Source organism: Colletotrichum phormii (genome assembly GCF_030913505.1).
Source record: "Colletotrichum phormii strain CBS 102054 chromosome Unknown BDP81scaffold_1, whole genome shotgun sequence".
Taxonomy (NCBI): domain Eukaryota; kingdom Fungi; phylum Ascomycota; class Sordariomycetes; order Glomerellales; family Glomerellaceae; genus Colletotrichum; species Colletotrichum phormii.
The window spans coordinates 2,731,785-2,759,603 of NW_026851443.1; the positions used below are offsets into that span (position 1 = coordinate 2,731,785).

Genomic DNA, 27,819 nt, shown 5'->3' on the forward strand with positions numbered 1-27,819 from the left:
ATTTGGACATCTGATTGCGCCGTGTTGGACTGTCACCGGTCATCGTCGTTGTCGAATCCAGTAGCGGCGGCATCCTCTCGTCTGTGGCATTCCTAAACACCGCGTTGAAGTTCCAGCTTTTTTCAGCTCCGACGCCGCATCCCTAGGACGGTATCCGCCAACAGCAGCTGCTTCCGAGCTGTACAGAGAAGGAGAGGAAGAGAGAGAAGAAGGAAAGGAGACCCTGGTGCCTTCTTTTGCTTGACATCCGCCGCGCCCTGCCGTCAAGGTTGGTAGCTCAGTCACGTCACCTCAGACTCTGTGCTCCCACTCCTGCTGCTCCTGCCGCTCCAGCTCCACCAATCTTCCGGTCAGGCACAAAGTACCGACAAAAGTGTGCCTGCTGGATTAGTCCGCCCAGCAGTAACGATCAAAAAACACATAGTCCAAAAAGCAAGAGCTTGCCCGTGGCAGGAAAGAACGAGGAGGATTCGAAAAATCACCAAAACTCCAGACACCACAACCCCCACCCAAAATGGCAATGGAGACTTCTTCGAGCTTCACAGCTCGAAGACAAGCAACACAGGCGTTGCCCCCTTTTCATCTTCCGTCGACGAACCAAGATATACCGAGTATGAGTAGACATTCTCATCAGTACCCCTTCAGCTTTCACAATCAGCCTCTGCAGTCGCCATCATCGTGGCAAGCCCCCGCGATGGCTACGCCGTCGGCTCCCTCCTCTTCCTCCGCTGCCTCAAATACTCAACATTCTCCTCTAACCGCCAGCTCTGGTCTAACATCGCCTTCAGGAGTGCCAGGTGAAGGGCTTAGCCCGCTCTCTTCCGGTGTCAATACCACGAGCTCCCAGAGCTCCTACTATCCTGGAGGAAACGGCCACGGATCATGGCCTACGCCCTCGAGTTCATACCAGCTTAGCTCTGGGACGCCTCAGGGGCTCGTCCAGACTTCTCAGTATGCCTCCCGCGGAAGCACCTACGATCAGCAATCCCCAATGTCCTACTCTCGCACTTCGCAATCACCCGCAACCGGCGAGGGTCCTCCTCCACCACCGTACGGGCAAACACATCAGTCCTTTCAGGCTTATTCTCACGGAGGAGCGGGATCTACACCAGCCAGTTTGCCGTCTCAGGGCCCACCAATGCCTCAGGGTGGCATTCTTGGATCTCACGGCGCTGTCTCGACGCAACCTCCAACGCCCGGCGGTCTGCATTCCCACATTGATTCCTACCAATCTCGACCACCAGCGACTCCCGGCTACTACTCGACATCCTCTGCCCCCCAGCAGCCGTTTAATAGCTACCAACAGTCCCACACCTCGCCCACCGCTCCCTCTCCGACAACTTCAGCGGGCCCCGGGAGAGGACTTGCCGCCCTCCAACACCCTTCCGCGATGGCACCTCCTGGCTCTTACCGCTATTCTGGTTATCATGTCCCATCGATGGGAGGACCGATCATGTCCAATCTTACTTCTCCCGGGCACCAAATGTCACTCGTCACCGGTATGGGCGTCCCCGGCGGTTATGGAGCACACCATCTTGCACCATCAATGTACGGCCACACCCACGGGGGGCAGCCCAACCCACAAGCCGAACGGCCTTTCAAGTGTGACCAGTGCCCACAGTCTTTCAACCGAAACCACGATCTGAAGAGACACAAGAGAATTCACCTCGCAGTCAAGCCCTTCCCCTGCAACTTTTGCGACAAGAGCTTCTCTCGCAAGGACGCCTTGAAGGTAAGCTATCAACATCTCAGGAAACACTTGCACTGTAAACTTCTGCTTTAGGGTATCAACAAAAGCTGATCAATATCGCAGAGACATCGTCTAGTCAAGGGGTGTGGTTCCAAGGAGGGTGATGGTCAAAACGAGAACGGGCGACGCTCCTCGCAAGATCACTCTGACGACGGAACTCCTCCACTCAAGCGAGAGTAGATGGTTATAGAGTGCCTTTCACGACCTTCAATATTCGACGATGCTTTGTTAATCACACGGCCCCCATCACCCACGGTCTTTGGCACATCCTGATGGGTTCATCATCTACTTAGGTAGCCACATGTCAACTGGCTTACGACCGCGATGACAATGCCTTCGTACATGAAACCATCGAAACCACAGCATGGGGGGTCCAAAGATGCAATGAAAATTCGAAAGACACCATTAGCATTGCGGGGAATAATGCCTAGCGACAGACGCTTCAGAGAAAATCTTTCTTGAAAAGTTACTTATAATTCGATCACGGGCCGTATCTCGTATCTCCTTTTTCACTACACGCACGGCTATACACGAAAACCCCGGCGTTATACCGATACCACGGAACATTAATGGAAAGAGACTACCAGGGTCATAGAGGGGGCTAGTCGGGACTATTGTCACTTTTGTTCCCAAAGCTTTCTTTCGCTACATGCTATTCGGAAAATTCACTCGTGGGCACGAGAATCAGTTGGACAGGACAGGACACATGGGGTCGGATTTGTTTTTACGGCGAATGGTTGCGGCATCGTCCTCGCTACATACGGATGCGGGATAGGGGCGATGCCAAACTGGGTACGGCTCCACGGAACACCTATATATCGGGAAAACGGAAACTGGCGTAGGCACTCACGAATCGGATGGATCACGATGACGGAGGGTTGCCTAAAACGAAGGTCAAAGTTGAGTCATTGATTCTGTCAAAGTTTGGACGGGCATCTGGGACGGTTGGGTTTTGTACGCAAGAGGTCGCAGGTTATCAAGGTGGGATAGTGGAGTTGGGCATCAGGGACTGCTTTGGGAGATACCAAGATTATCAAGAGACAGGAGACTGTACATTATTACAAACGCACGAGAGCATTTCCTGTGTCATTGACCAGGAGTGAAAATTTCGAGAGAAATGAGTAATGCTCTACACATATATTGAAGTCTCGCGGACAGCGATGATCCTATCGGTTTTGAATGTGTCACAACGGTACTACATCGCCTTCAGAAAACCACCATGATGACGAGAAATTGGCATGTGAAGAACAATTTCTTTTGCCCCTATTCTCAGCAGATCTAAGCTCGGTCAATAATGCTGACCGCGATGGTTTATCGTGCGTTCACGTCCAGATAAACACGCAAAGAACAGAAGACCACCTCGGCGAATTAGGGGGAATAGACGTCCACAGAGCATGGCATATCCACACTCTCTCGAATTGAGAATGTCAACAAGTGAGCCGACAAGAAATCATCATCAGAAACACAGCTGTACGTAAGGCCCGTCAAAACAGTAATCTAGACTTTTCTGTCAATGCTCGAAAATGGTCGAATCGACTTCTTATTCATCCCCTCCCCCCCTCACCTTATCCGAACCAAAGGCAGATTAGAGCCCTGGCCTAGTGGAGGATTACGTGCAGAGACTAACGTGTGGGAAAAAAAGGATGGCGTGAACGGAACGGACGAGGCTGGCGGGGAGGGCGTATGGGGGTGTACCTTTTTACTTTTGGCTTTTTGGCTTTTTTTTTTCTTCACTTCTCGTTTGCTCTCTGGAGCTTGGGCGTGAGGGAACGTGCTGGCGTGCGTGAACGGCCGCATTAGAGAAGAGCGAAAAGGATGGGATGGCAGGTGTCGGTCTCTCGCTCTCTGCAGTTGCAAAAAAAACATAGGAAAAAAAAGAGGCGCTGGGCGCCGCCGCCGCCGCGCGCTATACTCAAAACATCAGATGACATGGGGGAACCACCCCTAACGCGCAGTAGGTAGATCAGTTCTGTCCCCCCTCCTTCCATGCTCTTTTGGGTCAAGTTTGCTCTTCGGGACTCTCCTCTTTCAAAGAAGAATGAGAAAGATGGGATGCTTCTGACGAAAGGAGGACGTTGCTTGTGTGACTGCGTTGGGGATTCCTTAGTCGATCGCCGGGGAAGCAAACCACATGTTCGTCAGCCAGCCGTCTTTTTTCGGTATTAACCTCGTTCCGGCAGAAAAACTGTCCGAGAGGACGCTGTTGAACGGGAATGGATGGAAGGAGAAACACGGTGCAGTCGTGACACGAGCAGTCTCTGCACTTTCCCCCTTCCTTCCGTATTTCATGTTGCACACGAGTCGCCCGCCGTGTTCCAAGGCTGCAGTCACGAAGCTTAAGTCAGTATCTTGATGACAGTGGCGACAGGTGTAGAGTGATCCTAGCGTCGTAGATGGTGAGCGTTTTGCTGGCCTGAGGAGCGGAGTATCCGTGAAAGTTTGTTGCACGTTATCCCGCTGTTGGATATCCCGCTGTTGGATATCCCGCTGGGGATTCGTCAAAGATACGCAAAGTTGACCTAGAAGCTATATGCGATCAATACGGAAGAGTCTAGACTCCCTTGCATGTCGGTTATCTGCGGACAGTGTGCAGCTTGATGGGCTCGGCTCCATCGCGCAACGAAGATTCAATGTACCAGAGAGGTTGTCCCAGTCCGGAGCTGGTAAAGTATTGATTGCGCTCCAACTTTGGCTCATCCTGTCGTACACAGCCGTGATGGCCAGTTCGAAATGCTCCGGCCTGATGGAGAACAAAGCCAAGCAAGCGGGGGGGGGGGGGGGGGGGTAGAGTAGCGGGGCAGGTGAAAGCGATCCGGCTGCGGAGCTGAATCGAGAACCTGACGTGAGCTGAGACACACACACGCGAGAGGGTGGAATGAGAAGGGGGAGGAGAGGTAAAGACTAGAGTAAGAGTAAGGTAGGGTGGTAGGGCGGAGCCCATGGACAAGCATTCCTGTCACTCCCACGCGATGGGCTGGCGAAGGTGTGCGAGGCGCCCCCCCTGGGGGAACCTCTAGCCCTTCCCCTTTTCCCCCTTTCTCTCAGAGCCGGCGGCACCACTAGTGCATAGGTCAGAGAAGCCATTCCACTTTGAGCATGCGGATTCGATGAGAATCGGTCGTCGAGCTGCAGCCGGGTAACACACCTGAGAGCACTGGTCAACCTCATGGAGTGCACCGATTGTTTGACAAGGCCTGGTATCAACGCTACTGAAGATAGACCGTCAATTCATTTGACGCTTTGGAGAGGGTGGGAAACACCCCTCAACGGAAATTGTTGAATTATAAGTGGCGAAGATTCGCCGACCAACCGCATTGACTCCTTTTGCCTTGCTTTGTCCTACTCACCAGGATACGTGAGGGTGGGTGTCCGGAAAGACATAGGCATCATCTCACCCAGCTTTCAGTGGTTTGACCACCTGACTGGCCAAGCTTGGAGTGTCGCATATGTGCGTCTTCCTTGGCAATCGAGTCACTTGCTTGATTGCACCAAAGATGCAAGCATCCTCAGCCGTACGTAGTTCGTCCACCTGGATAGAGAGAGAGGGGAAGGGAGTCGGCAAAAGAAATACGTCCAGCATGTCGGTCAGATGGCGGACGTTGATGGCGGACGGTCCTCGTGCTCTCTTCTATCGTTCTTGCACTCCTCATTGTGGAATAGAAAAAGGCTTGTCTTCTTCGGCTGCGACGAATCTTGAGAAAGTGGGATGAACCAGGACGTTGTCAGCCTCCTTGGTACTACGTAAAGAGGGCATGCCTAGCCGCGCCACGTAAGCAATGCTCGTGTGGTAGGATGTAAATAGGTAGGAGGAGGTATCGGTGGGCTGAAGTGCAATCTCGTTTCCAATGGCCCCCGATGTGATACCTAGTCTTTTGAATGCTCCTGCGTAGATCAGCGCCCGAGCAGAACGCCTCAAGGCTGGTCTTCCGGTTCCTCTTCGAGCCTAGCGGCAGCCTCGAAGCGGCAGCGGCTGAACGTCTGGACGCAGACTAACATTCGGCCGGAATAGATTGTTCTGAAGTCATTGGCGTGATGGTTTTCGTCGTTGCTGAAATTGATTGCAAGTGCGAATTCGACCTGGAAAGAGATGTCAATAAATGCCTCCCTGCCTGACACTCAGAGATCCCTCGAAGCTGACGTCCCTTTCATACGTGGCATCCATAGTAAGCAAGCAAGACCACGTCTACTATGCACCCCTTTGCCGATTGGTCTGAGGTATGACTGTTGTACAATGGTTCGACTTGTTAGTTGATCATACGCAATACTCTTCTGAGGCAAAGACCCATGTCCCTAGGCTTGTGCCGATTTGTGGAAGAGAACGCGGTTGCTGCAAGATCGTTGCCGTTGATGTTACACGACATTGAGTACGGATATATTGGTTATTGTGAATCCATTGTACCAAAATGCCGGACAGAGGCCAGACGTCTACGTTGCGCGGTCAACACACACAGTGTTGAAGTAATTCCCAAAGTTTGCGCCGGTGCTTCTGCCATGGGTAGTGGTCGAGATAGTCTAGGATCGAATGCTAGGTAGTCGAGCTCCGCGCATACCATATGTGGTTGAAGGTGGCCATGCTCAAGTAGGCGAGCCAAACCCCACATGGGTCTTCGGTTCCAGTATTTCGAACTGCTGATCGCGTAAGTAGCTCGGAAGTCGCAATTGCTGGACGTCTCGGACGTCGCCTGTTTCCGCTAAACGTTTCCACGGCCAAAGGCGACTACGAAGATTGATAGCCATGCGTCAGAGGCTGGCTTTCGATGGCTAGGTTATGATTGACAACAGAGCAGACGCGGACTTTGATAATGGTGGAGGAGTTAGCAAGGGCGTCCGTTGCAAGTCGTCGAATTAGGCTCGGCAACTTGCGATGTCGCCCCTTGATCCCGGCCCGGCCCCGCGATTTGGGTTGGATGCAGCTTGGGGAATGCCCTGTGTCCTGTTCCGGACCAGCCTTGCCTTCAACCATTCAATCTCCGTGGATGGTTCTGCGGCTTGGTGCAGATCATTTCCCCTTGGCCAGGGGCAGATAGGCACGGAAGCCCCCAACCGAAGCATACCAGCCGATCCGCATGTCGGCCAGGCCTCGGGGTCAACGTGGGCCGTAAACTTGAGCCAGACAGATCTCAGCGCTTACTGGAATCGTCCGACGCTCACGGGCAGCTGCATGCCATCGTAGGACATTAACGTAAATCCTCGAAAGAGAAACAGACGCAGTTTAAAGTACTCTGTGCTGGCGAGCGAGAACTATCGCAAGACTTCAACTAATCTCGGTGTCGCTAGGGTTGCATTGGACTCGGGTCAATGATCACCGGTGATCCCTGCTTCTGAAGTTGCAGTCTCCACGCGCCCCCGTGGACGCGACCTCGCGCAAGCATTGAAGTTGCATCTCGAATCATGACCAGAATTGGATGAAGCCTCTCACTTCGCGGTCTTGTTTCCGGAGCGTATAGACTGCGATCCAGGGTTTGCCCGACACCTGGCTTGGATCCGGGAGCTCGAAGATCAAACATGTGCGTTTTCTCATGCCATCATTCGAGATTCGTGTTGCGAGCAATCTGACACCATAGGACAGGAAAGTCTTGAGGCGTAAACAAATGCTAGTGTGATGGCAGCAAAACAGCATAAAAGAGTACAGCTTCTTGGCTCCAGAAGAAACGACCTTTCCGGCAAACTTCAAGTTCCCATCGACGTGGTAGTTACTACCATTTCCACCGAAGAGGTCGAACATACTCGTGGAACCTGGCTGCAGTTACCTCTCAATATAGTTTAGTGGAACAATGCCAACCGCTAGCTATCGGGGGATTTTGGCAATTGTGACGACACGATATACCGACGCGGTCTGCCTTGAAAGTGGCTGCGGCATAGAGTTGAGGTGTGTCCAGACTTCTTGCACACCCTCTCCTCTGAGACACGGCTTCCGGATCTCGAGGTTCGAAAACACTGACACACTGACAGACGTCGCGCATTCCAAGGATCATTGCAGATGAACCCATCAGTTGCCGCCCAGAGTCGCATCTGACATCGATATGGCAACGTATAGAAGCAGGCTGCTCCCAGGTGAAAGCCTTTGCGGGTGACCGAAGCTCACTATCATCGATTCTGTGCTGGCGATATCGTGGTTTACGTCGTTGAGGGTTTCGATTCAACCTGCCGAATACTCGATACATCGAGTCATTGAGAGCGAGATAGTTAACGGACGACCTCTCCGGTTCATGAGCGTTACTGGGTTGATCCGCCAGTCAACTAAGTATGCTCAACGCTTCGGACCATGCTGATCTTGACTTCTGGGAATTTCTTGGTTTCTTTCGAATCAGTCAAAACTGCCTATACACTGGGGCATGAGCTCGACGGAGCTGGCTTACTGAAGATAATACGAGGGTCATGAAACTCGGCCGAATACTGGTGGACCTGAAAGAATCGTCGGCAATCGTGCTCAAGGAGCGACAGGGACAGAGTGGCACGCGAGAAGTGGGGCGTGACGAAGTATCGGGGCGATGATGCGCAGGTCGAGCGCCAAACGTGCTCGCCCATCGGTGGATCAACCACATTTTGGGGCAAAGAAGAGCAGAGATCGAAAGACTGCAGTTGCGATTGGCGGGCTCAGGGCGAGATTGTGGGACGAGCTTCCCTGGCGGTGCTTTGGGATGGCCGAGAATAGGGTGGCCCGAGATGACTTCGGATGAATGTGATGAAATACCAAACTCTGGGCTCGGCAGCGACACTTGAGACAACGTAGTCAGCTCTTGTGGACAACATGAGCCGCAAGAGTCGTTTCGAAGAGTCTTGGAGACGTGTTGGGCTGAAGTCTGTTCTGCCAAGCACTATAGTTGAGGTGGCCGGCAAGGAGCTCCGTCTAAGACCGTCGAACCATCAACCCCTGTTCAGGAACTGCGATTGAGCACTTACAGAGCCACGGCTGGCCTGGAACTTTCGCGCTCAGTGGCCCATGCTGCTGTCTCCGATCAATTATAGATATCGTGTTGAAGAGCTATATTTGGAAATAGAGACGTGAGGCCGTCGGAGAATACCGTGCTAGTAAGGCTCGGGGTGCGATTGACGGAAACAACGTCCAAATAAGGTAGGCAATTGCATTGGGCACAGGGTAGCCAGCAAACAACGTTCAACTCAACAACATTATTTCTTCTTTCGTCTCGTGATTCGTTCGAAGTTTTGTGGGAGACCGAAAAAAGAAAAGGCGAGCAACGCCGCAATGGGGGAGAAAACGGCCGATGTCGAGACACGCGGTGAGCAGTTTGTTTGAGAGCAGAATGGATGGAGGTTGAGTTTGGGTGTCACTCTTGGAAGAAATTGTTAGCAGGGCAAGGTAACGATACTTCTTGCTCTTTTAGGCTATCGAAACTAAAAAGGAACGGGGACCAATTAGAAAGAGAAGAATGGAGAAGACCCCGCCTCGGCATCGTCGCAAACTCCACCCATGCGCAAGTTGCCGAAGGGGCGTTCCCTGATGTTCCCTGATGCCCAGTATCAGCTCCTTCTCCTGGCCTTAGCAGATTGTCTCGCGTGATGCCGCAACTTGGTGCTAACGCAGTCTTAGGCCAGAATATGGCCGGTTGCCCGTCTCACCAGGGTGTAACCAAGCTTCCAGGCCCTCCGGCAGGAGCAACAAAAAGTCACGACCATCCGCCTCCTACATCTTGGCACGAGCCAAGTCACCTTCCCATTCATGCACAACATACTCTCGTTTCGCCGCAGTATCGCGAAGACTTATGCGTAACACCTTCCCTGCTTGAAGCGTCTGAAGATCCCACGCAAACCTTCTCGCTGCCAGTCTATAACATCGCCCGTGCCGCCTTGTTCCCCTCACCTTGGCAAATCCATCTGAAGGACAACGACGCTCTCTCTTACTTCCCATCTTAAATAATAACTGACTCCACGGCCGGGACTGGAGCCTGGTAAAACCGTACATAAAACGCACCGTCACTCCCTTAATCTCCGATTGTTTACCAGTTCTCATACGCCAGCGTCGACCGCTCCGCCACGATATCTGCAAATATGGACAGCTTTCTCATGGCAAGACACGGTGGCGATGACCACGGAGCGACGGGGACAGCAACTGCTTCGGATGCCATGCCGGGAATGGATATGGGCTCCGGCACGATGAATGATACCCACGGCTCGACCGGCTCAAGCATGAGCATGATGATGATGACCATCTTCCAGACCAGTTTGAAGACTCCTCTCTACACCGAAGCCTGGACCCCCAACAGCGTTGGCACTTACGCCGCCACGTGCATCTTCCTCATTTTCCTCGCCTTTGGTCTTCGCGGCATGCTGGCTCTCAAGTCCATTCAGGAGAAGAGATGGTTGGACAAGGACTTCAAGCGCCGCTACGTCAGCGTCAATGGCAAGCTCGGCATGGCAGGCAAGATGTCAACGGACAGCATGGCAAAGCAAATGGTACTCTCTGAGAACGGCCTCGAGGAGAATGTCACCGTCGTCCAAAAGGGACACGGCATCTGGAGGCCTTGGAGATTCTCCGTTGATCCTGTCCGGGCTGTCATCGATACCGCTATTGCCGGAGTTGGATATCTTCTGTATGTGTTCTCTTCGCTGCTATCGGGAAAAATATTACTAACATGCGTGCAGGATGTTGGCTGTCATGACAATGAATGTTGGATATCTCCTGTCGGTTCTCGGTGGTGTCTTCCTGGGCAGTCTCGCTGTTGGCCGCTTTGCCACGATGGGCGAGCACTAGTGAATTATCAGCAGCATTTCCGGAGACAATACCGACTAGAACTTTCTCCCCAATTCACTTATTGTTGTATGATGCGGTGACTCCAGTGATGGACGGATGCTGGATCATGGCATATGGATACGAGGAATGCGACCACGAAGGAATGGACAACGCGACAGATCTCTCAGACCTTGGACAACACGTCCTTTTTTTCTTTTTTTCTTCTTTTTTTTTCTGAATCGTATGCGAAGGAAACTGCCAGGCTACTTCCGGCTGGAGATTACACTCGCTGTATTGTTTCGCACGAAAGAACATTGTACACTCAACGGCAGCCTACGATTGTCAAATCCAAAGCAGCTACGATTGATAATGAAGCTGTGTGTACAGATTCGGTACCCAATATGGGATTCCCTCCTTCTCCTTCGGTCGTGTGGTGATAGCGCAGCAAGTACATGTACAAGGGTGCCTAGCGCCCTTTCTGGCCCGTGCAGAAACCTTCTCAAACTCCCTCAGTCCGTCGCCTCCGTCCTTCCTGCGAAGTGAGACGTACCTAGCCACCAGTCACCATGGAAGCCACCAAGCAAGCCTACCGTTGGTAGGTACGGAGTAGGTAGGTGCCCATGGTGCCTCAGTTGCTGTGCCACATCGCCCAAGCCGTCCACTCACCCTCTTCCCGCTTCTCCCAAGTCAAGTCTTCGAACATCAAATGATTCGAATCAAAAAGGAGCCGCATGCCGAGTTGTCCGCAACACTCGGCCAAATATACAATTGGTGGCGGCTAAAGCTTGTCAGCCCGCAAATTCTGTCCCTAGGCAAGGGCATCACTAAGCCAGACAGGCACGCAGGATCCAATTTGAGGGGTAGCAACCCGTGCAACCCAAGACGAACGATAAGATCAGCAGCCCGTCCATGTCTTCTAGGACTATTCGTACATCAACGGTCGACTGTACGCCCAATCACATGTTTTGCGAGTACGGATACGTTCTTATGGTTGATCAGCAGGCATCCTCCCTTTGCGCCCTGGCATCTCGAGTCGCGATCCCAGAGTCGACGTCACCCAGCGTGGCATGGCAGCCCTGAGCATGTGGAGTGTTTCCTCCAATTCCGCACTCTTCAAAGAACCCGTCCTTCCACGAAGCTTGTTTCTGCCCGTTTCATCTGAACAGCTTCCCTCCAGACGGACCTCGAAGTTTCACTCCTCCGATGCTCCGTTCCAGTCAAATTTCGTTCCTGGCCATCTTGCAGAGGGGTACGGCAATTTCCACATGGGACGGGCAAAATGTATCGACGCTCTACCTCGACGACCTCTTCTCTACGGCAGACCTTTGAATGACCAAGACAATTACGAGGTTGCCGCCGGCGTTGCTAGCACCAGTGTCAGAAACCGAGAGACAAGCAAGATATATCTGCACCACCAACTCCGCCGGAAGACTATGTTTGGATGTCACGACGCAAGCTTGAATTGTCCAATACAGCATAAGTCGGTTGAACCCTGCCATCCGTAGCATCTCGACCACCACGCTCCAATCGGGTCACAATTCACTACGGAGACGACAACAGACGACGGGAGCGCCGTGGCTGTGCGGGGCTCTCGCTTTACCCGGAGTCCACGATATCTGTCTCTAACCCCGGAGATGGGCAATTATTAGCAATGAGACGCAGCTCAACTCTGAGCACTGTGCAATACAAAGCGATCATCTTCGAGCCTCGGGACTTTGTGGGCGTCTCTTCTCTCTGTACGTCTCAAAGAGGAGTAGTTGGGACGATGTAAAGTTCTTGGTTGTCCGGACTAACAAGGACTCAGCCTAGGCTCACTACGAGAAGACGAGTGCTATCGAGAACGGGACTCTACGCGGAGGAGAGCGCGGAGACCATCCTAGACACCATCTCCTCAAACACTAGGAGAATCAGTCCATGTTTGCAATATCCGACGATACCAAAAAGCCCTAGACCACCAGAAAACAAACAAGACAAGCTCACATATCAGCTGGAAGCTTGCTACGCTTCTTACTGGCTCAACCGGCGGCGATGTCTCCCGTATTCTAGGAATTGACCTCGGGACCGGCATCCAGCCCAGTCATGGTAATGGGCCCTTGGAGCTCGGCATTTAACCCTGTCTGAAGCGCCCAAGAGGTCGCCGACCCTGTCAACTCAAAATCAACCTCTTCCGTGCCCATCCTTGTCGACGGACTACAGAGACAGAGGGCTGGGCTGTTATCCAAGTTTGACCGATATGCAGCCTTATGTGCCGTTTCCGAGATTACGCAGATGACCAAAAACTACTGCATAGATGCTCGGCCCCGGACTCTAGCAGACAAGGCAAAGGTTGGAATAGCTCCAGAAATTGTCCGGCTAGATCTAGATCTGATCACATTGAAACTGCAGCGGACCGGTTCGCCGCAAATCCCGTCAAGCCCGCCAGGCCCAAAAAGGCAACGAGCTGTCCCTGCTCACATCCGAATCCAGACAGGACCTTCCCCACCATGAACAGCAGACATACATTTGCCTGGCAGGAAACCTCACAGCTGGAACCTCACAGCTGGGAAACGCGTCTTTCCAAATATGTCGAATCTAGCCCGCTGCAGAAAGGCCAAAAGAAAAGAGTTGAAGCACACAGATGCGCATGTGACACATCAGGATTTGATCAGTATCACTCTCCCGACCAGTCGAATACGATTCTTCTGGCCAATTGCACACTGTATCACCAGAAACAAGTCAAGTCAAGTTCGACTGACGGGAGAGACCGACCACGATGACGAGATATACGTGAGCCTCTTCTTCTTTGACAGCCAAGAGGGTTGTGCGTCGTTCTTCGCGCCATGTTAACGCGCCGCCCCCCCTCCCTCTTCGACTTCCCCGCTGGACCCCCGCTAGCCGTCGCCGAAGCCGCGCTGCGGACGTGCACTTCAGACAGCGCGCACCTTGTTAGTAACAGCGAGCGAAACACGAGGGTGGGCAGTACCCGTAGGTCCACTGACAATGACAACCCGCGCCCAGCAGTTAGGTTGCGCCGGCCGTGCCACGAGCGGGTCTATCGTTCACCGAATCACAGCGTGCGAGAAGGCCAAAAGCAGCATTCGAATCTCTATCCTGCCCCTTGCATCCCGAGTTCCCGCCATTTAAAAGTCTGCAGTGAGTTTACGGATACTCGCTACTCGCCCACGAATGGAACCAGAGATACGCTGTTTGACCTAATCAGGCAAGTTGTCGGCGGGTTATTCAACCGCATACCAATACGACGACAGCGTCTGCTTTTGCTACAATGACAAGAACAAGAATAAGAGAGCGCATGTCGACAAATTAACCTCCCTCAATCAAGGGCGGTCTGGAACTTACCCAGGTTCTCCCACCCCTCCCTCGGACGTCAAACTGTCAACAAGTCTACCAAGCAAGCAACCGGACGGTAGGGGTTGGCTCGTACTTGGTGTCCGCTCGAGCTTGAATTAATTAGGAAATTCCGAGGAGAAATGACACAACCCTTTTGTATGGACAGGACAGAAGCCAAAATCAGTTGCGAAAACCTTGCGCGCGCTTGACAATCGAGCCCACGCCACCTTATGCTGTCGGGCAGCTGTCAAAAAATGACCGGGCTTGTCTTCCCACATCCCCTCCCCTTTCCTTCTGGGTAGCGGGTAGGTAGGTAGGTTATTTGCCGGCACCTCTTTGTGTGTGTTTACTTTTTTCCCTTCTTTCGTGTCTCGCATTTCACCTTTAGAGTTAAATCACTTGTCATGTCACCATGACGGCACACCACACTTCACGTATGCGCCACGGACACTGCGCACTGCCAAACCAAACCCAACCAGACCCGAGTCTAATTTTTGCTTGTTCGAGTCCGCAAACGGAATTGCGTCCACCGTCGACGACGGACGGACGGACGCAGTCGGGGGGGAGCGGAGGAACTTTGGAAGGAGTCGGTAGAAGATCTGATGTGTAAGCAAAAGTCTCTGTCTCTCTCTCTCTCTCTCTCTCTCTCTCTCTGTTCTGGACTCGACGGAAACAACCTACCCAGTTAACTGCCTATTTACCTACACGCCTCGAAATGTTGTCCACATGTCACTTCGGATCAATTCACGCATGATTGCCTGGCTGTACGACCTCTCTAGACATCTCACTGCCCCATGGTTTGCTGCTCTAGGAACCTGCAAGCGCTTGTTTATTCCTTTACAAATCGTAGACTCTCTCCCATTAGCACTGCTTCACGCGCAACGTAAGATGGTGTAAAACGTTGTGAAAAAAATTAGCAATTCGTCAGGTCCTGACTTTCTAGTAGTGGTAGTTTTTGGTACGAAGACGGTGAATGGGGGAAGAATAATAATCGCAAGGGGGCGCGCACACGCGGATATACTATCATACAGGTTTGTAGAGACATTTCTTCCTCTCCGTATTCTTAAAACTCGTATGTCGTTCTTCATCCCTTCCTTCTTCATAACCGGCGCTCCCCGGGCCCCTCGGTGTGTGTTATCCCTCCCCTGTATCCCAGAAGACCAACGAGGGTCTCTGAATAGAACGACGACGGTGGCAGCAAAGAAGGGCGAGAATGTGTGCAGTGTGAATGTAGCTTCTTGTTGATTTGCCCAGGGCCGGGGGGTATCGTGCCGAGTCCTACGGAGTAAAAGAACCCAAAAGACATTTCCTCGCAGAGCAGCGTAGTGAGAAAAACGGGTTCTGGGGCGTACGGAATGGTCGCGCGGACGTCTCTCTGCTCCCTCGTTGATCCTCGACTTTAATGAAATCATCACAGTCCATTCCAAAAAAAAAAAAAAAAGATGTGCCTGCCCCAGCCGTGAGATATCGTGCTCTCGTGCTGAAAAAAAGAACATTTCCCCCTCCCGCGCCGGAAACCCCCCCCTACCCTGCTTCCGCAAGACATAGTTTTCTTCAACCACACAACCTCCCCTGCCGCCACTGGAGAAGAAGGAAAAAATGAACGAAAACGAAAAATGGCCAACGATGCCATACAAACTCGCGTCCACAGACAGCACGCCGCCTGTCGCGAGGCACAGACATGCCGCGCTCAATGAGACCGCCGCCGTCGTAATGCCACCCATACCCCATGTCTCCTGATCGCATGCTCCTCAGTGTCGCCATGTCTCTCGTTATGTTCCCCCGTGTTTTCCCCAGCTAGACAGCATTAAAATCCGCTCCGCGATAACGGTATCGCACAATACTGTGTTCCTTGAAGTTTCAAATTCCAGGATGGCCGAGTTGCGAGATGCCGGCGGAGTCGTAGTAGCAAAAGGGAAATTGGGATCAAGAGAAATAAAAAGAAAACGTAGTGGAACGAGATGCAGCAATTGGTAACACCGAACTGTAACGCCAAACTACCAGAGCCTCATCGCCGGGTGAAGAAATGACGAATGCCGGCGAGCTCGGTCTGGAAGATGCAGGATGTGTGTCTGGTATCAACGGGAAATGCAAAAGTCATGATGAACTTGGCGATCATGACTGATGCGACGTGTGCTGGGGAAGACCAGACTGCGGCGGCATGGCGTAGCCACCACCCCGTTGTTGTTGCTGGACGTAACTCTGGTAGGCGAGCGCCTGAGAAGGATCCATGCCGACGTTGGGCATGTAGTTGGGAGGCATGTGAGATTGAGGCATACCCTGGCGTCCTGCTTGAGGGGGCAGGTGCTGTTGGGGAGGCTCCTCGGGGGAGTCAACCTGGTTCGAGTCGTCGACGCCGTTCTCGCCGCCTTGGGAGGGCTCGGGTGCGTTCAGGCATGCCTGCATTAAGAGTCAGATTTGTCTTCTTTTTTCCCCCCCTTCACTTTGCGTTGGCTGAAGCAGAGAGCGCATACCTGAATCAAGTTCTTGCCCTCAGCCTTGGTGACAAGAGGTTGCAACTTTGGTGTCGTGAAGGTGTAGACGAGACCCGTCTCGGAAACAACGAGGAGGAGCACTTGGGTTCCAGTGAGGACAGAAAGCTCATAGGCCTAGTGGATAATCTGGTTAGCATTTGGAACAAGTGAAAATTGGGCCGGTGCAGGCAGCAGGAGCAGCATGTTATCTTGCGGAGGATTGCTTCTTCGACCTCGATGCAGATGAGGAGCGATTGGCAGTGTCGACGTACCTTCTTCATGATACCAGCCTTGCGCTTGGAAAATGTGATGTGGCGACGGGACTTGTCGTTGATGAACTTGATCTCAATCTTGCGACGCTCGCGGCCGCCCTTCTCGTCATCGTCATCGTCGTCGTCGGCGGTGCTGGGACGTTGGCGCTTGACGCCTCTGTTCTCGGCGACGCTGCCGTTGCCAACCTGCGACTCGTCGAGGTCGGTAGGCGAGGTCTGGTCGTGTTGATCGGTGATGTCGGCCATTGTGGTCAAGTGCGCGGGTGGTTTGGATGGTATCACAAGGCAGTAAAAGGTAAAAACGGTGGAGAAACTGCTTTGAGCGTGGTGCCGATTGATCTATACTTGATCAGGGTGGATGAGCTCTTGCTGTGTGTAGCTTGGATGTTGTCGCAGAAGGAGGCAGGTCGGAACGGGAGGTAACCTGTATCGAGTCTGGTGCGGAGCGGATGCGGTGCCTTGCGTGTGGTGGAGGTGGGAAGGCAGGTAAGGTTGACTGATTGAGAAAGATGGCAGGTAGGAGTTGGTAAGGCAGGTGGTAGGTAGGTGGGTAGGTTACGCGGGCGACTGATAGCGCGGTTGCGTGTGTAGTAGTACCTTTTTTGTTTTTTTTTTTTCCCTGCCGACCAACGGAAGCGAGGAATTTGCTGATTTAATTTTTTATTTGCTTTGTTTGACTTTTGGAGCTTCCGTGCCTGACATGCACTTGTTGCTTGTCGGTAGCCACAGAGCGGATAGTGGACAGACTAAAGATTTGTCCCAAATAGTCAATAGTCGACGGCGACTATTTTTTTTTTTGACAGGAGGCGCGCGCGCGGTGGATGGTTGGTGGTGGAAGGAAGCTGGTCTTTTTGGAGACAAGCACAAGGTAGCGTAGCGGAAGCAGGTGGTGGATGGTGGATTGTGGTGGTGGTTTGTTCGCAGCGGAAGCGGGATGGCTTGGCCTGGCGAAACGAACTGGCTGCGGTGCGGGTTATGAGCCGAGCGGATTTGTGTAGGTATTTCTGCGGAGGTGCGTGGTGCGTTGGGGTGGACCGTGGACCGCGCAGAAGAAGGAAAAACGCGACTCGAGTGAGAAACTTGGGTCGGGGGTAGTGGGAGAAGGAGTCGAGGTCACTCGGCGGGTTTTTTTGGGGGGATCCCTTTTTTGACGGGGGGAGAAGACCGAGGAGAGAGACTGGGGGGAACCTGAAAGGGGGGGGCAGGAGGGAAAGGTAAGGCCGAGAGTCCAGAGCCAGAGAGAGACGTTGGACCAAGGGTCAATTGTCAGGCCAGACCGGGTCAGGTCAGGTACCGGGTGGGTGAGGGTGAAGGGTGAAGGGTGAAGGGTGAGATGGATGGGATGTCGTATCTCTCTCGTCCGGATTTCGATGGAATCCACGGAGCCGAAGAACGGGTTCTTGGACGCCCCCAGAAAAGAAAAAAAGGGGACAAGAGACGGGTACGGATACAGATAGGTCGATTCGGTATCGGGGCGGCTTGGACGTATGTCGTTGGTGGTTCAAGCGATTTCCCCTGCTCTCAGAAACAAGCAACAAGTGTCAGTTGGGGAAAAGCAGCTCGATTGAGGATAAGGCGAAAGGGAACTGCGGAGTGAATGAAAAGAGGATAGTGAGGTGGTAGCACGGGCTGCGGCCATAACCAGACAGTTTAAGGAAAAACGAAAGGCGGGGGGGTGGCGGTCTTGGACTGCCTGGGCCTCTCTACTCGAGTACGGAGTCCTCAGAGTCGCCACGGGGGCCCTTGGGGGTGCGACCAGGGTGTCAAGTGCTAGCTGGGTTGTAGAGTACAGTGCGCGCTACAAAGATACCTTTTCATCTTTTCCACCTCGACTTGCCCGGGGCATGCCGCCATGGAGGGAAGGGGGGAGGGGAGGAGGAAGAAGAAGACGAAGAAGAAGACGAAGAAGGACGACCGGGGGTGTAAAAGGTAGAGGGGGGGGTGCGTGCGTGGTTGGTGGGTGGGAGTGCCAATGTCGCGGTGTGCATAGGTACGGATACCTTAGAAGCTGTACGTACGGATACTGCGTAATAATGTGAGATGTCCCATGTATGGATGCCGACGGAGACTCCCTCAGGTGAAGCGGAGAGAGAAAGGGCAGATATGTGGGCTATTATCTTGGGATTATACTCTGTAGGGACGGAACATCAACTGATGATATCTGGTTGTGCGGATACCTCAGTAAATCTTTACGCGCTCTCTCCCAATGGAAGGCACCTTGGGATGCAAGTGCTTTCCCTTCTTACAATTCTGTGAGGAAATCCGATCAGGTGGAATGCAGGGTGTGGGCGTATATGGTAGGTATGTAAGGTACCTGATAAATCTTATGTGCGCGTGAGAGAGTTGTCGAGAGGAAAGAGCACAAAAGTAAACGGGCGGGTGAAGAAGAGACAGGCGGGAAGACTGGACGGGAACTGTGTCAAGTCAAGCATGACAACCAACGACACCGAATTACACCTCAGACACCTCAGAAAGAGGAGTACCGCCAAGGTACCTACCTACCTTACCTTCCGGATACGTCTCTTGAAAGACCACCTCAAGGTCCATTGCAAGAACGATGGTCTATGGAGCAGAAAGAACCCATCAGACTCCAGAGGAAGGAACGAAGAACGATGAGGTTAGCAATCGCGGGCAGGTACAGTCTACAGCAACTGCCAACATCCAATGTCGACACTTCCAGATTACCTTACTACTGCGTATCCGTACTTCCTTCCATCGGCGGGGTTGGTTCGCTGACTTTTGGTTATGGCAGTCTGGTGGTCACTTCTAAACTGGTGGATGCCTGTCCAAAGAGGAGGAAAGTGGGGCCGTTCAAAGTGACTTCCACCCTCTCCTTCTCACGTTCTCCTCCTCCTGCTCCTCCTCCTTCTTATCCTCCTTCTTATCCTCCTTCTTATCCTCCTTCTTATCCTGCCCTGAAAACGCAGTTCTATCTTTCCCGCGTCTCTATCTCATTACCTCATGTAGGTACATTACCTTGCCATTCATCACTCACGTAAGCCCAATTGAACCCGGGCAACATGCTCGCTCCTTCCTTCGTCCTTCTTCCTTTTCTCGCTTCATATATTCCTCCTTTGGCACATGTACGATGATGCTCGAAAAAGGCGCAGAGTGACGACAGTAGGTATCCAATCCCCCTTCCATATACATACTCCCAGGCCCCCCCAGCAGATAACTAAGGCACGAGAGATGAGAAAGATATACTAGCACACACCCACCTGCAGCCGACCAGGGAAGAAGGTTTGGCTTCCAGCAGCGCAAGCGCAAGTAGCCAAGTATACTACGGATGCACGACGCTTGCACCATCCTCGACCTCCGCCATAACCAACTTACCCAGCCAGGTACACATCCCGCTACCTTACTGCATCACCCCTCCCCGCCTACCACTCATAATCTCAATGACATTGACAGTCCCCCCTCTCTCCGCAACTTGCTATTGTTCATCGGCATCGTCCACCCTCCAGCTCCTCTATCTGTAAGGATAGATGACTTGGATATCATCCATCCACTAGGACAATGCTAGCGACAGATATCCTTTTCCGCCAAGAGATAGCCCTGCTTGCAAGTCACACTGCTAGGTTGCGTCCCGCCCACGGCCGTGGGTCAGGACGCGGCCGACCGGACCAGACCAGTGAGAACCTGGACTGCCATGCCTCCGGAGCTACAGTATGTGAGCCTGTAAGGTCTGCGGCCTGCCAGGTCTTCCACTCCCGTGGTTAGTTTCTGCACCTCGTGACTTGGCTTTGCCAGTATCTCCATGTCTCTCCTAGACTCCTCGATTCCTCCTCCTCCTCCCTCGGTACGTACACTTGACAAATGTCGGGCTACGGCGGCTTTGCATCGTTGCAATAACAACTAGCATGCGACACTGCAGAAGTGCAGATTGACATCTCTCTTCTTGGGCCCTGGCCTGCCTGTGCAATAACGGGTAGGCGATCCAGGACCAGGACCAACATCGAGGCCGTTGTCGTGGCCATTGCCGCAATAACCAACCGCCTGGTTCAATTGCTGAATATCTTGGCGATCCCTTCTCTCTTCAATCTCGCTCCAGAACGTCTGCAGCTCATGTACCTGAACTTGTCCGGTTTGGGATACGCTGCTGTTCTCTACCGACGGCGTTGGATTGTTCTTGTTCTTTCGAGGACCGAGCTAACGCATGGCAGAGCCTAGGCGTCGCCGTGGACGTCCTGTCAGAACTTAGAACCTTCGCACCGACGCTGTCAAAGCCTTCTTCGCTGCCTTCTATCGCTTGCGACTTGGTCTTCACGGCTTTGAGGCTTGAGCCACTGCGTACCTCACGCCTCAGGAGGAGCACACGCTGCCTTCATCTGGCGACTGTCAGCCTTTCTGGGCCAGTCCCTGCAGAACGAAGAATCCTGTCAGCAAACACCAGCCATTCCACTGGACCCCCGATCGCAAACGCCTTTCCTTTTCTCACTGCACTGTGCCCCTCAATTTTAGCTCCCTCATCCTAGGTCCGGGCTGCCAGTGGCATCCATGGGAAATAAGCGATCGAGGTATTCCACAGTGTAACACAGTTCGCTGCGCCATGGCTGTCTAAACGGTGGTCAAAGCATTGTGGTTTGCGGCTTCCGGCTGCAATGCGAGATAGGGCGGGAAGAGAAGCAAAAAAAAAAAAAAGGGGCGATATGTTGCTTACCACACGGGCCAAACGACGAATCACTTGGGGAGGCCAGAGGAGGGCCTAGGAAAAACCCTCTTTCGAAATTGACTCCCGCCCTCGATTGTCAAGACACGAGAAAGCACCACGCGGGCTGCGTGCTGCGTGCAATATTGAATGAGCGCGCCAACGAAAAATAATTAATGATTCTTGGGTCCTGTGGGGTGACTCCTGCCTTGATGATTGGGACCCGTGGAGAATTGAGGGATCGGGAAAAGCGCCCAGTGCGACAAGTGTGCAGGGTACAAGATCGAACCCCTGCTGCTTACCGCGACTAGCGGTATCGAGGACCTCGGCTGGTCTTGGTTCTGTCTGCCCCGTCGCTTTTTGACATCCTCGACCGGGCCGCTTGTTATTTGGCTGCGTTCAGCTAGTGAAGACACCTACTGTGTAGGTTCGACGATGAACCGAATGCCAACGTCGAGTTGTCGTGTCCCCAGTCGGCCTGTCGAACCACAACCTGCGCGTAAGGCTTCCGAGCGGCCCTTGGTGCAGCTGGCAACGGCGCTGGAGTCGTTGAATTACGCAGTACACAGCGCTTGCGCTGCACTGCACTCGGTTTGCAGGCGGGAGTGTGTGGAACATTGCAACGCGGTTTGGCTTAGCGTCTTCCTGCTGCGCTCGGTGTAGGGGTGTTCCTAGATGACCACTGGAAGCTGATTTCCTGGTTTGGAGAGCTGCAAGCCTGTGAATCGACCGAGCTCATCTGCGCCCATTCTTGAGCAGCGCTCTAGAAGCCTGCCTCAATCAGCACTGGCATGCCGTCCATAAAGGGCAAGTATCTCATAGTCCTTTGACCTCGAGGCAGACCATCGCGCGCTTGAGGTCGCTGCTCAACGGTGGCGGCACCGTGAAGCGCAGCCTTTTACATCAGCCGAGAGAGAGACGACAATTCAAACAACCACCAGGCCTTGCAGGATCGTAAGAGACTATTGACGTCGATTGCTACCCCCAAGGCTGGCCTCCTGTGAGTAGGGGCCACAAAGACATCCGATGCGCGCCATAAGACGACTCTCATCATCTACCCAAGTTGGCATTGCAGGGCCAACCTAACCAATCAGCGATTGGCGGAAATTGGCAATGGATTGATATTGTGTGCGTGTATTACTCGACGGTGGGCTCCCATTCTCCTGGGAATCGATAGTGCTGGCCAGACCCAGCCGCGACTAGGACTTGGGGGCATCGATGTGGTTGTTCTAACTCTGCGTGTGTCTTTCTCTCTGGACAGGTGGGTGTTCGTTCGTTCGCTTGCTCGGTCCAAGTGGATGCCCCACGCCGTCGCCGACCGAAATCAAACGACACGACACGGCGCGGGCATGGGAGTTGGGACAAGGGTATGGTTGGTGGTTTGCTGAAAGGTGGATGGGGAAAAGGCGCCGTCGCGTTGCGGCACAGCACACAGTGCTTCAGGCGCAGGCGCTCAATATGGGACGTGCTGTCGAGAACGTGGCCCCAGAGCGGAGACACACAGGGCGGGCTAAGGATGGATAGCGTGTGATTGCAGCGGCCACGGGCACGGAGCAAATGTCGTGAGCGTGGAGTCGTAGGTACTTAGTAGACTGTATCCGTCCGTACTGCGTAGAATACAAAGTACGTCTGGATATGTTACAGTCCCTGTCTGCTTGTTGATGGCTGCAATTCGAGACAGGGAAACACTGGGTCGATGCTGGTAGAGATTTCGGGGCTTCGGAGCGGATCTTGGAGGAGCACATGTTTGATGGGCAGACGGGGTTGTCAGGGCAGGCAAATGTCGGGTCGACCGTCGTAGATGCGTTTCTTTGCTCTGCTGCCGCGGCTATTGGACGGGTCCAAAGTGATTCTTTGTACGAAGACTGGTGGCACTGGAGCTTTGTGCCCGCCCCAAGTTGGAGCGCGGCGATTCCGTTGCGTATGTCTCGGAGTCGGAGAAGAGCGTATTAAGGTATTTGTGAGGTTGCATTGCGTCGCGCTGGGTCACGGACCTGAAGGCGGCAGCCGAGACAGGCGTGGGAACTAGAACCACGATTCTTTGCTGGAAGATGGATGAATCAACTGCCGTCGCATACGTACGAGACAACGCGTGCTTGTTCACACGTGGAGAGTATGCATTCAGCTCGAGTTGGTTGACGAGAAAGAGATCTCGAAAGGCAACGCCTCAAGATGGCCAAGAGTTGAGCGGTGGGAGGAAAAGAAACGGTGGCAGACGGGTTGAATCTTGATATGCGAGCTTTGACAGGGGCCATCATTCACCGGTCTGGCTCCCTGCTTGGGGCCTGGGGCAGGCCGCAGGGTGGGATACGGCTGCTGGACATGGTTCTCGTAAGTCGTTGCTGTCCGTCCTCGTCCTTTTGACGAAAGGCGAAGTGCGCGGCCATTGAGAAGTCGAGGATGCCGAGATACGAAGTCAAGTATCCGTACGGATCAAGCCTTTTTCGACGTTGGGTTGAAGTTGAAGAGGCTGACACGGAAAGGGGAACCAAGGGATTCGAGACCGAAAACAAGGTGGGATGTCAGGCCTGACAAGGAAAGGCGTGTTGAAATTGACTTTTGTGCTCCCGAAGGAGAGATCTGGACGTTGCTCGATTCGTCTTGACAGCTTTCGTGACAGCGTTTGGAGGACCAAGGACCTGGGGCAGATGGCTGGGCTTGCCAGGCTCGGCGGCGCGTGCTATGCTGGACGCGGACTGGGCTGGGCTGAGCTGGGTCGGATTTACCGGTTTGCTGGGGGCCCATGACGGACGGATGGTGATGGGGATTGGGACTCGGAGGGCTGGTGCGTCGTGAACCGAAGCCGTCCGTTCAGATCAAACCCTGACACGCTTTGTTCCTTGACTTGGGAAGTTAGGACCTTGAACTCTACTCCGTAAATGAGTGTCAAGACTCAAGAGTCAAAAGTCGATGTAAAAAAGAGTGCAGCTGCAGGCTGCAGCGGGCGAGCCCCTCCCCTTCCCCTCCGTTCTCCAGTGTTCCAATATGTCCCACATGAAGTGTGGGACTGTGGAACGAAGCGGGGAGCAAGGGGGCCGAGATTGGTCTAAACCCATCCAAAAGAGCAGAGAAATCGATACGGACGGGGACATGGAGACACAAGCGTGGTCCGGAACAGGGGAAGTACGTATCTTCACCTACCTGACTGGGCAGGCAGGACCTGCGGGTTTGCACGAAGAAAGGCAAGTGTCCACGGGAGGAGCAGGGTACGTATCCGCCACCTCGCAGGTAGGTATCTTATGGTTCATCGTGCAACTCCGGGCTCACTCATGGCGACATCAGGTGGTACCTCATGGAGTCAACTGTCATAAGGTATGTAGTAAGTTGCGGATACGGATACAAGGTATCTTTTAACCCCATGAGGTCGATGGCGTTTTCACCACGCGATGGGCAACGCGACAATCGGCCATGGGTCTACGCTAGGTAGCGTAGCTAGCTGACTGCCATTACCTTTTCCCAGGAATCGACTAATACTACACATAGTGACAGACAGGAATTGCTCATGAACAATTGCTGGAGGATCAAGAGTAGAGCGAGGCAAGAGTGGACGCTATTCTTTATTAGGAAGTTAAGACAATATGTCCCCACACAGTGTACATCATCTCTCGAGGTACTTCATCCGCTACCCGTACGGGTACCCGACCGAGTCGAGGAAAAGAATGCAGGGTAAATGAGGGAATCAATGTTCAATGTATTGTGTGCCGGGCTGCAGTCTGCATGTAAGGTATTGCTCGCTCGGCCTGCAGATGCATGCGGGCTAAGCTACTGGATTTATTCGCCTTTGCGCCATGGAACTTACCGTTCAAGCCCATCAGTAAGGTGAGTGCGGAGCAGAGGCCACCAACATGTTTGGGAAGATGACATATGAAGGAATGCCTCGAGACATGGCCAGACTGTCTCCTTCACTAACACCAGAACCTCCATGAATACAATCTCCCAGGATCACGAGCAGGAGCTGCTTGCTCTTGCTCCTACCTTACGGAGTACTCTCTACCCCTGACACACCGCACGCGAGCAAGCTGACCTGGTCCACTGGATCGGTTTCTTTGACCAAACGAACTCGGACTCCGGAGCGCGCAACAGAAGATGCGTGTTTGGTGTCAAGTCAGGGGGGACAATGTCTGCTCCGTGGCCCGTTCATCATCGGGCCCGTTTCTTGTCGAACAAGTTGTTGTTCTGCAGCATCTCGCGGCAGTACAACTTCACACAAGACAAGTAAGGCATAGATTCGCTGGAAAGCCACACGAGATGAGCAGCAGCAACACAGCATCGTGCAGAAGAAGAATGATGTACTTCTCGGTCGACGTCAGCGATTTCCTTTCCCTTTTACGAACATCGCGACAACAGACGACAGCACAAATACACGGGGTGGCATGCAGCTTAGATGCCTTATGCTCGGCATCGGCGTCAGTCAGCAATCAGATCCAGGTTCCGGGGAGAACTGGCGAGCGCTTGCCGATCGAAGAACGCCTCCCCTTACCCCCAGTCATAACTTCCAAGTACTCCGTATATGTCGAGCCCAGTTGAATCGGATCTTTTCCGTGCACGTGACAGTCCGATCCTCATCCCGGTCCAACACTTGTCAGAGAAAACGGTGGCACTTGCTTCGCCTGATTCACTCACCACCTGCCTGCGTCCCTCCAGACTCCAGTATCCTTTTCTCCTTCCTGCACCGTGTGTAATTAATATTCGTAGTTTCCGAGGCTTCGACCGACCTTGTCTGCTCCACCCCTCCAAACCGCTCTGCCCGGTGCACTCGGGGAGTCGGGACTGCAACTGACACGGCGTTTCGTTTCGTTGGACAAATTATCTGACCTCAACCGTCCTTTCTACCGACCTGTTGGGCGCCTGTCGCTCACGCCCGGCTCTACCCTCCTCCTCAAACTACCTTACTTGTACTCTCGCAACCGGATAACCCGTACGTGTTCGTTCGCATCCCGCCAAACTTGTCCGCAGGACGTTAGAGACCGTGCGTGCGTGATGAGTTCGCAGCGCCTCGAGCCGCGGTTCACGCCCTCGACAGGCTCGCTTTGCAAACTGGGGCACATAGAATCTCTGCCGCTTTCGGTCTCCGCGCAATCTGACGGGATGGTTCGCAAGAATCGAGTTCAACGGGGCAACCGATGCAGTCCAGCCTTGCGCTCGGCCCATGCCCTGAACCCAAGTCAAGCTCGTTTTCGAATGCAGTGTACGGATACCTCAATGGGTGCCACTGGTGTTCGTGTCGCTCGGCGGTCACTGATTTGACATGAACCGTATGCTGAAGGGTCATACTCAAGTCAATCAAGCTTGTTGGTCTGCATGAACCAAATATTGCCGTATTGCTCGGACAGGCAATGGTCCTTGGCCGCTAGACTGCCGAGGGCCAAGTTCGGGGAGTAGTATATGGCTCCCACGGCGGGTTCTCGTCATTGCCGTTCTCTCTCTTCCTCGCGTGGTGATCGATGCAAGAAGAACCCATCCAGGGGGACAAGCTGTTAGATGGCATGCCAATCTTGCCGGCGATCCAGCCAAAAATGGCACGACAGCTTCTGAGTGGCTTGCTGACCATGTTGTGCCTGGGTTCCTACAATTCGCCATTGCACTTACAAAACGGCTGGAGCCAGCAGTCACCGGCTAGAGCAAAGGCCAAGGGAACTACTTTATCTCCCAGCAGTCAAGGTGAGTTGGAAGAAAGGGGCTAGACTAACAACACTGAAGAAGGGCGCCAGTGCAAAGTCTGAGGCTACAATGTCTTTTCTAGAGGGAATACATCTTTCCCATTTCATATTCTCAGGATTTCTTTCGTAAATGTACAACGCAAACGCGGCTCCGAGCTCCACGGGTACAATGGGGACGATGTTGCCCATGCTGCAAGCTGTACTCAGCTGCAAGAGTATATCATCCGAATTGAAAGGGTATACCAGACATGTTGGGCTCGAAATCCATTGCGAAAGCTCAAATTATACCCCAGCGACAAGAGTTTTGAGGGCAGTTGCTACTGAATACCGTCCGCGGTATGCCTAGCGTATCACTTTCGATTTCGACTCGAAGGGTCGACTCAAGGTAGATGACTATTTCGACTCCAAGCGGTTGATGAGCCCCGCGAAGCATCGCCGTCCGCTGACCATTCGATGGTTTCTACCCAACAATGACGCTCTCGATGTCGTTGCTTGTTCCGCGTCCAGTTCCGATATGGTTAGTGGCCGATCTCACGAACCCGGATTTCAGCGTCTATCGGCCGAACCACGTCCTCCAGTTCTGACGAGTCAAGCTTGGCATTCTGCCCTGTCCAACGTCTTTTGACTCCGGGCTAGACATTTTGGGAAGCAGAGGGGAAGGGCTAGCGAAGCGTGTGCACTGTCGTCCACGAGAGCTTGCTGCTAGCGAGGATGCCGCTAGATAGGGACGTCAGCGAAGGCATGCTTGTTTTTTCTTTTCTTTTTTCGAGAATGCCATACCTACGAAGTACTGCTTGTCATGAGCTACCGACTCGGCCTATTCCTCTCATTGCAGGCAGTCGACAAACGACTATCCGGTGAAATTACCGCGGTATCTGGACCAGCCTTCACGGGAACGACAAAGTGGGGTTTTGGTTCCGGGCATTGAGATCGCTGCCGCCTTCATACATAGCCCACATCACAAAGCAGGTCCTGTCACCCCCCGCTGTCTAGGTA

General features: G+C 53.3%; 4 protein-coding genes across 4 annotated transcripts; 2 read left to right on the forward strand and 2 right to left on the reverse strand.

Annotated features, from left to right (window-relative positions):
• Positions 1-514: 514 nt before the first annotated feature.
• BDP81DRAFT_306117 (uncharacterized protein) lies at positions 515-1,930 on the forward strand (the record flags this gene model as incomplete). Its single annotated transcript, XM_060583240.1, has 2 exons — positions 515-1,732; positions 1,814-1,930. 2 exons carry the CDS (start codon positions 515-517, stop codon positions 1,928-1,930), a joined length of 1,335 nt encoding a protein of 444 aa, XP_060451970.1.
• Positions 1,931-9,390: 7,460 nt separating this feature from the next.
• BDP81DRAFT_413797 (ctr copper transporter) lies at positions 9,391-10,953 on the forward strand. The gene is made up of 2 exons (XM_060589308.1): positions 9,391-10,302; positions 10,355-10,953. Exons 1-2 carry the CDS (start codon positions 9,761-9,763, stop codon positions 10,461-10,463), a joined length of 651 nt encoding a protein of 216 aa, XP_060451971.1. The 5' UTR covers positions 9,391-9,760; the 3' UTR covers positions 10,464-10,953.
• A 3,440-nt stretch (positions 10,954-14,393) lies between these two features.
• On the reverse strand, positions 14,394-15,833 carry BDP81DRAFT_12526 (uncharacterized protein). The gene has a single exon (XM_060581657.1). The coding sequence runs from the start codon at positions 15,491-15,493 to the stop codon at positions 14,642-14,644; it is 852 nt and encodes a 283-aa protein (XP_060451972.1). The 5' UTR covers positions 15,494-15,833; the 3' UTR covers positions 14,394-14,641.
• Positions 15,834-15,884: 51 nt separating this feature from the next.
• On the reverse strand, positions 15,885-16,761 carry BDP81DRAFT_388795 (SRF-type transcription factor; the record flags this gene model as incomplete). Its single annotated transcript, XM_060587174.1, has 3 exons — positions 15,885-16,169; positions 16,244-16,378; positions 16,516-16,761. 3 exons carry the CDS (start codon positions 16,759-16,761, stop codon positions 15,885-15,887), a joined length of 666 nt encoding a protein of 221 aa, XP_060451973.1.
• Positions 16,762-27,819: the final 11,058 nt, after the last annotated feature.

Excerpts from the sequence above, each read along its gene's own strand:
- BDP81DRAFT_12526 (XM_060581657.1), bottom strand. The coding sequence starts at position 15,493 with ATGGGTGGCATTACGACGGCGGCGGTCTCATTGAGCGCGGCATGTCTG.
- BDP81DRAFT_413797 (XM_060589308.1), top strand. The coding sequence starts at position 9,761 with ATGGACAGCTTTCTCATGGCAAGACACGGTGGCGATGACCACGGAGCG. Across the intron at positions 10,303-10,354 it reads GCCGGAGTTGGATATCTTCT|GATGTTGGCTGTCATGACAA; the intron begins GTATGTGTTCTC and ends ACATGCGTGCAG.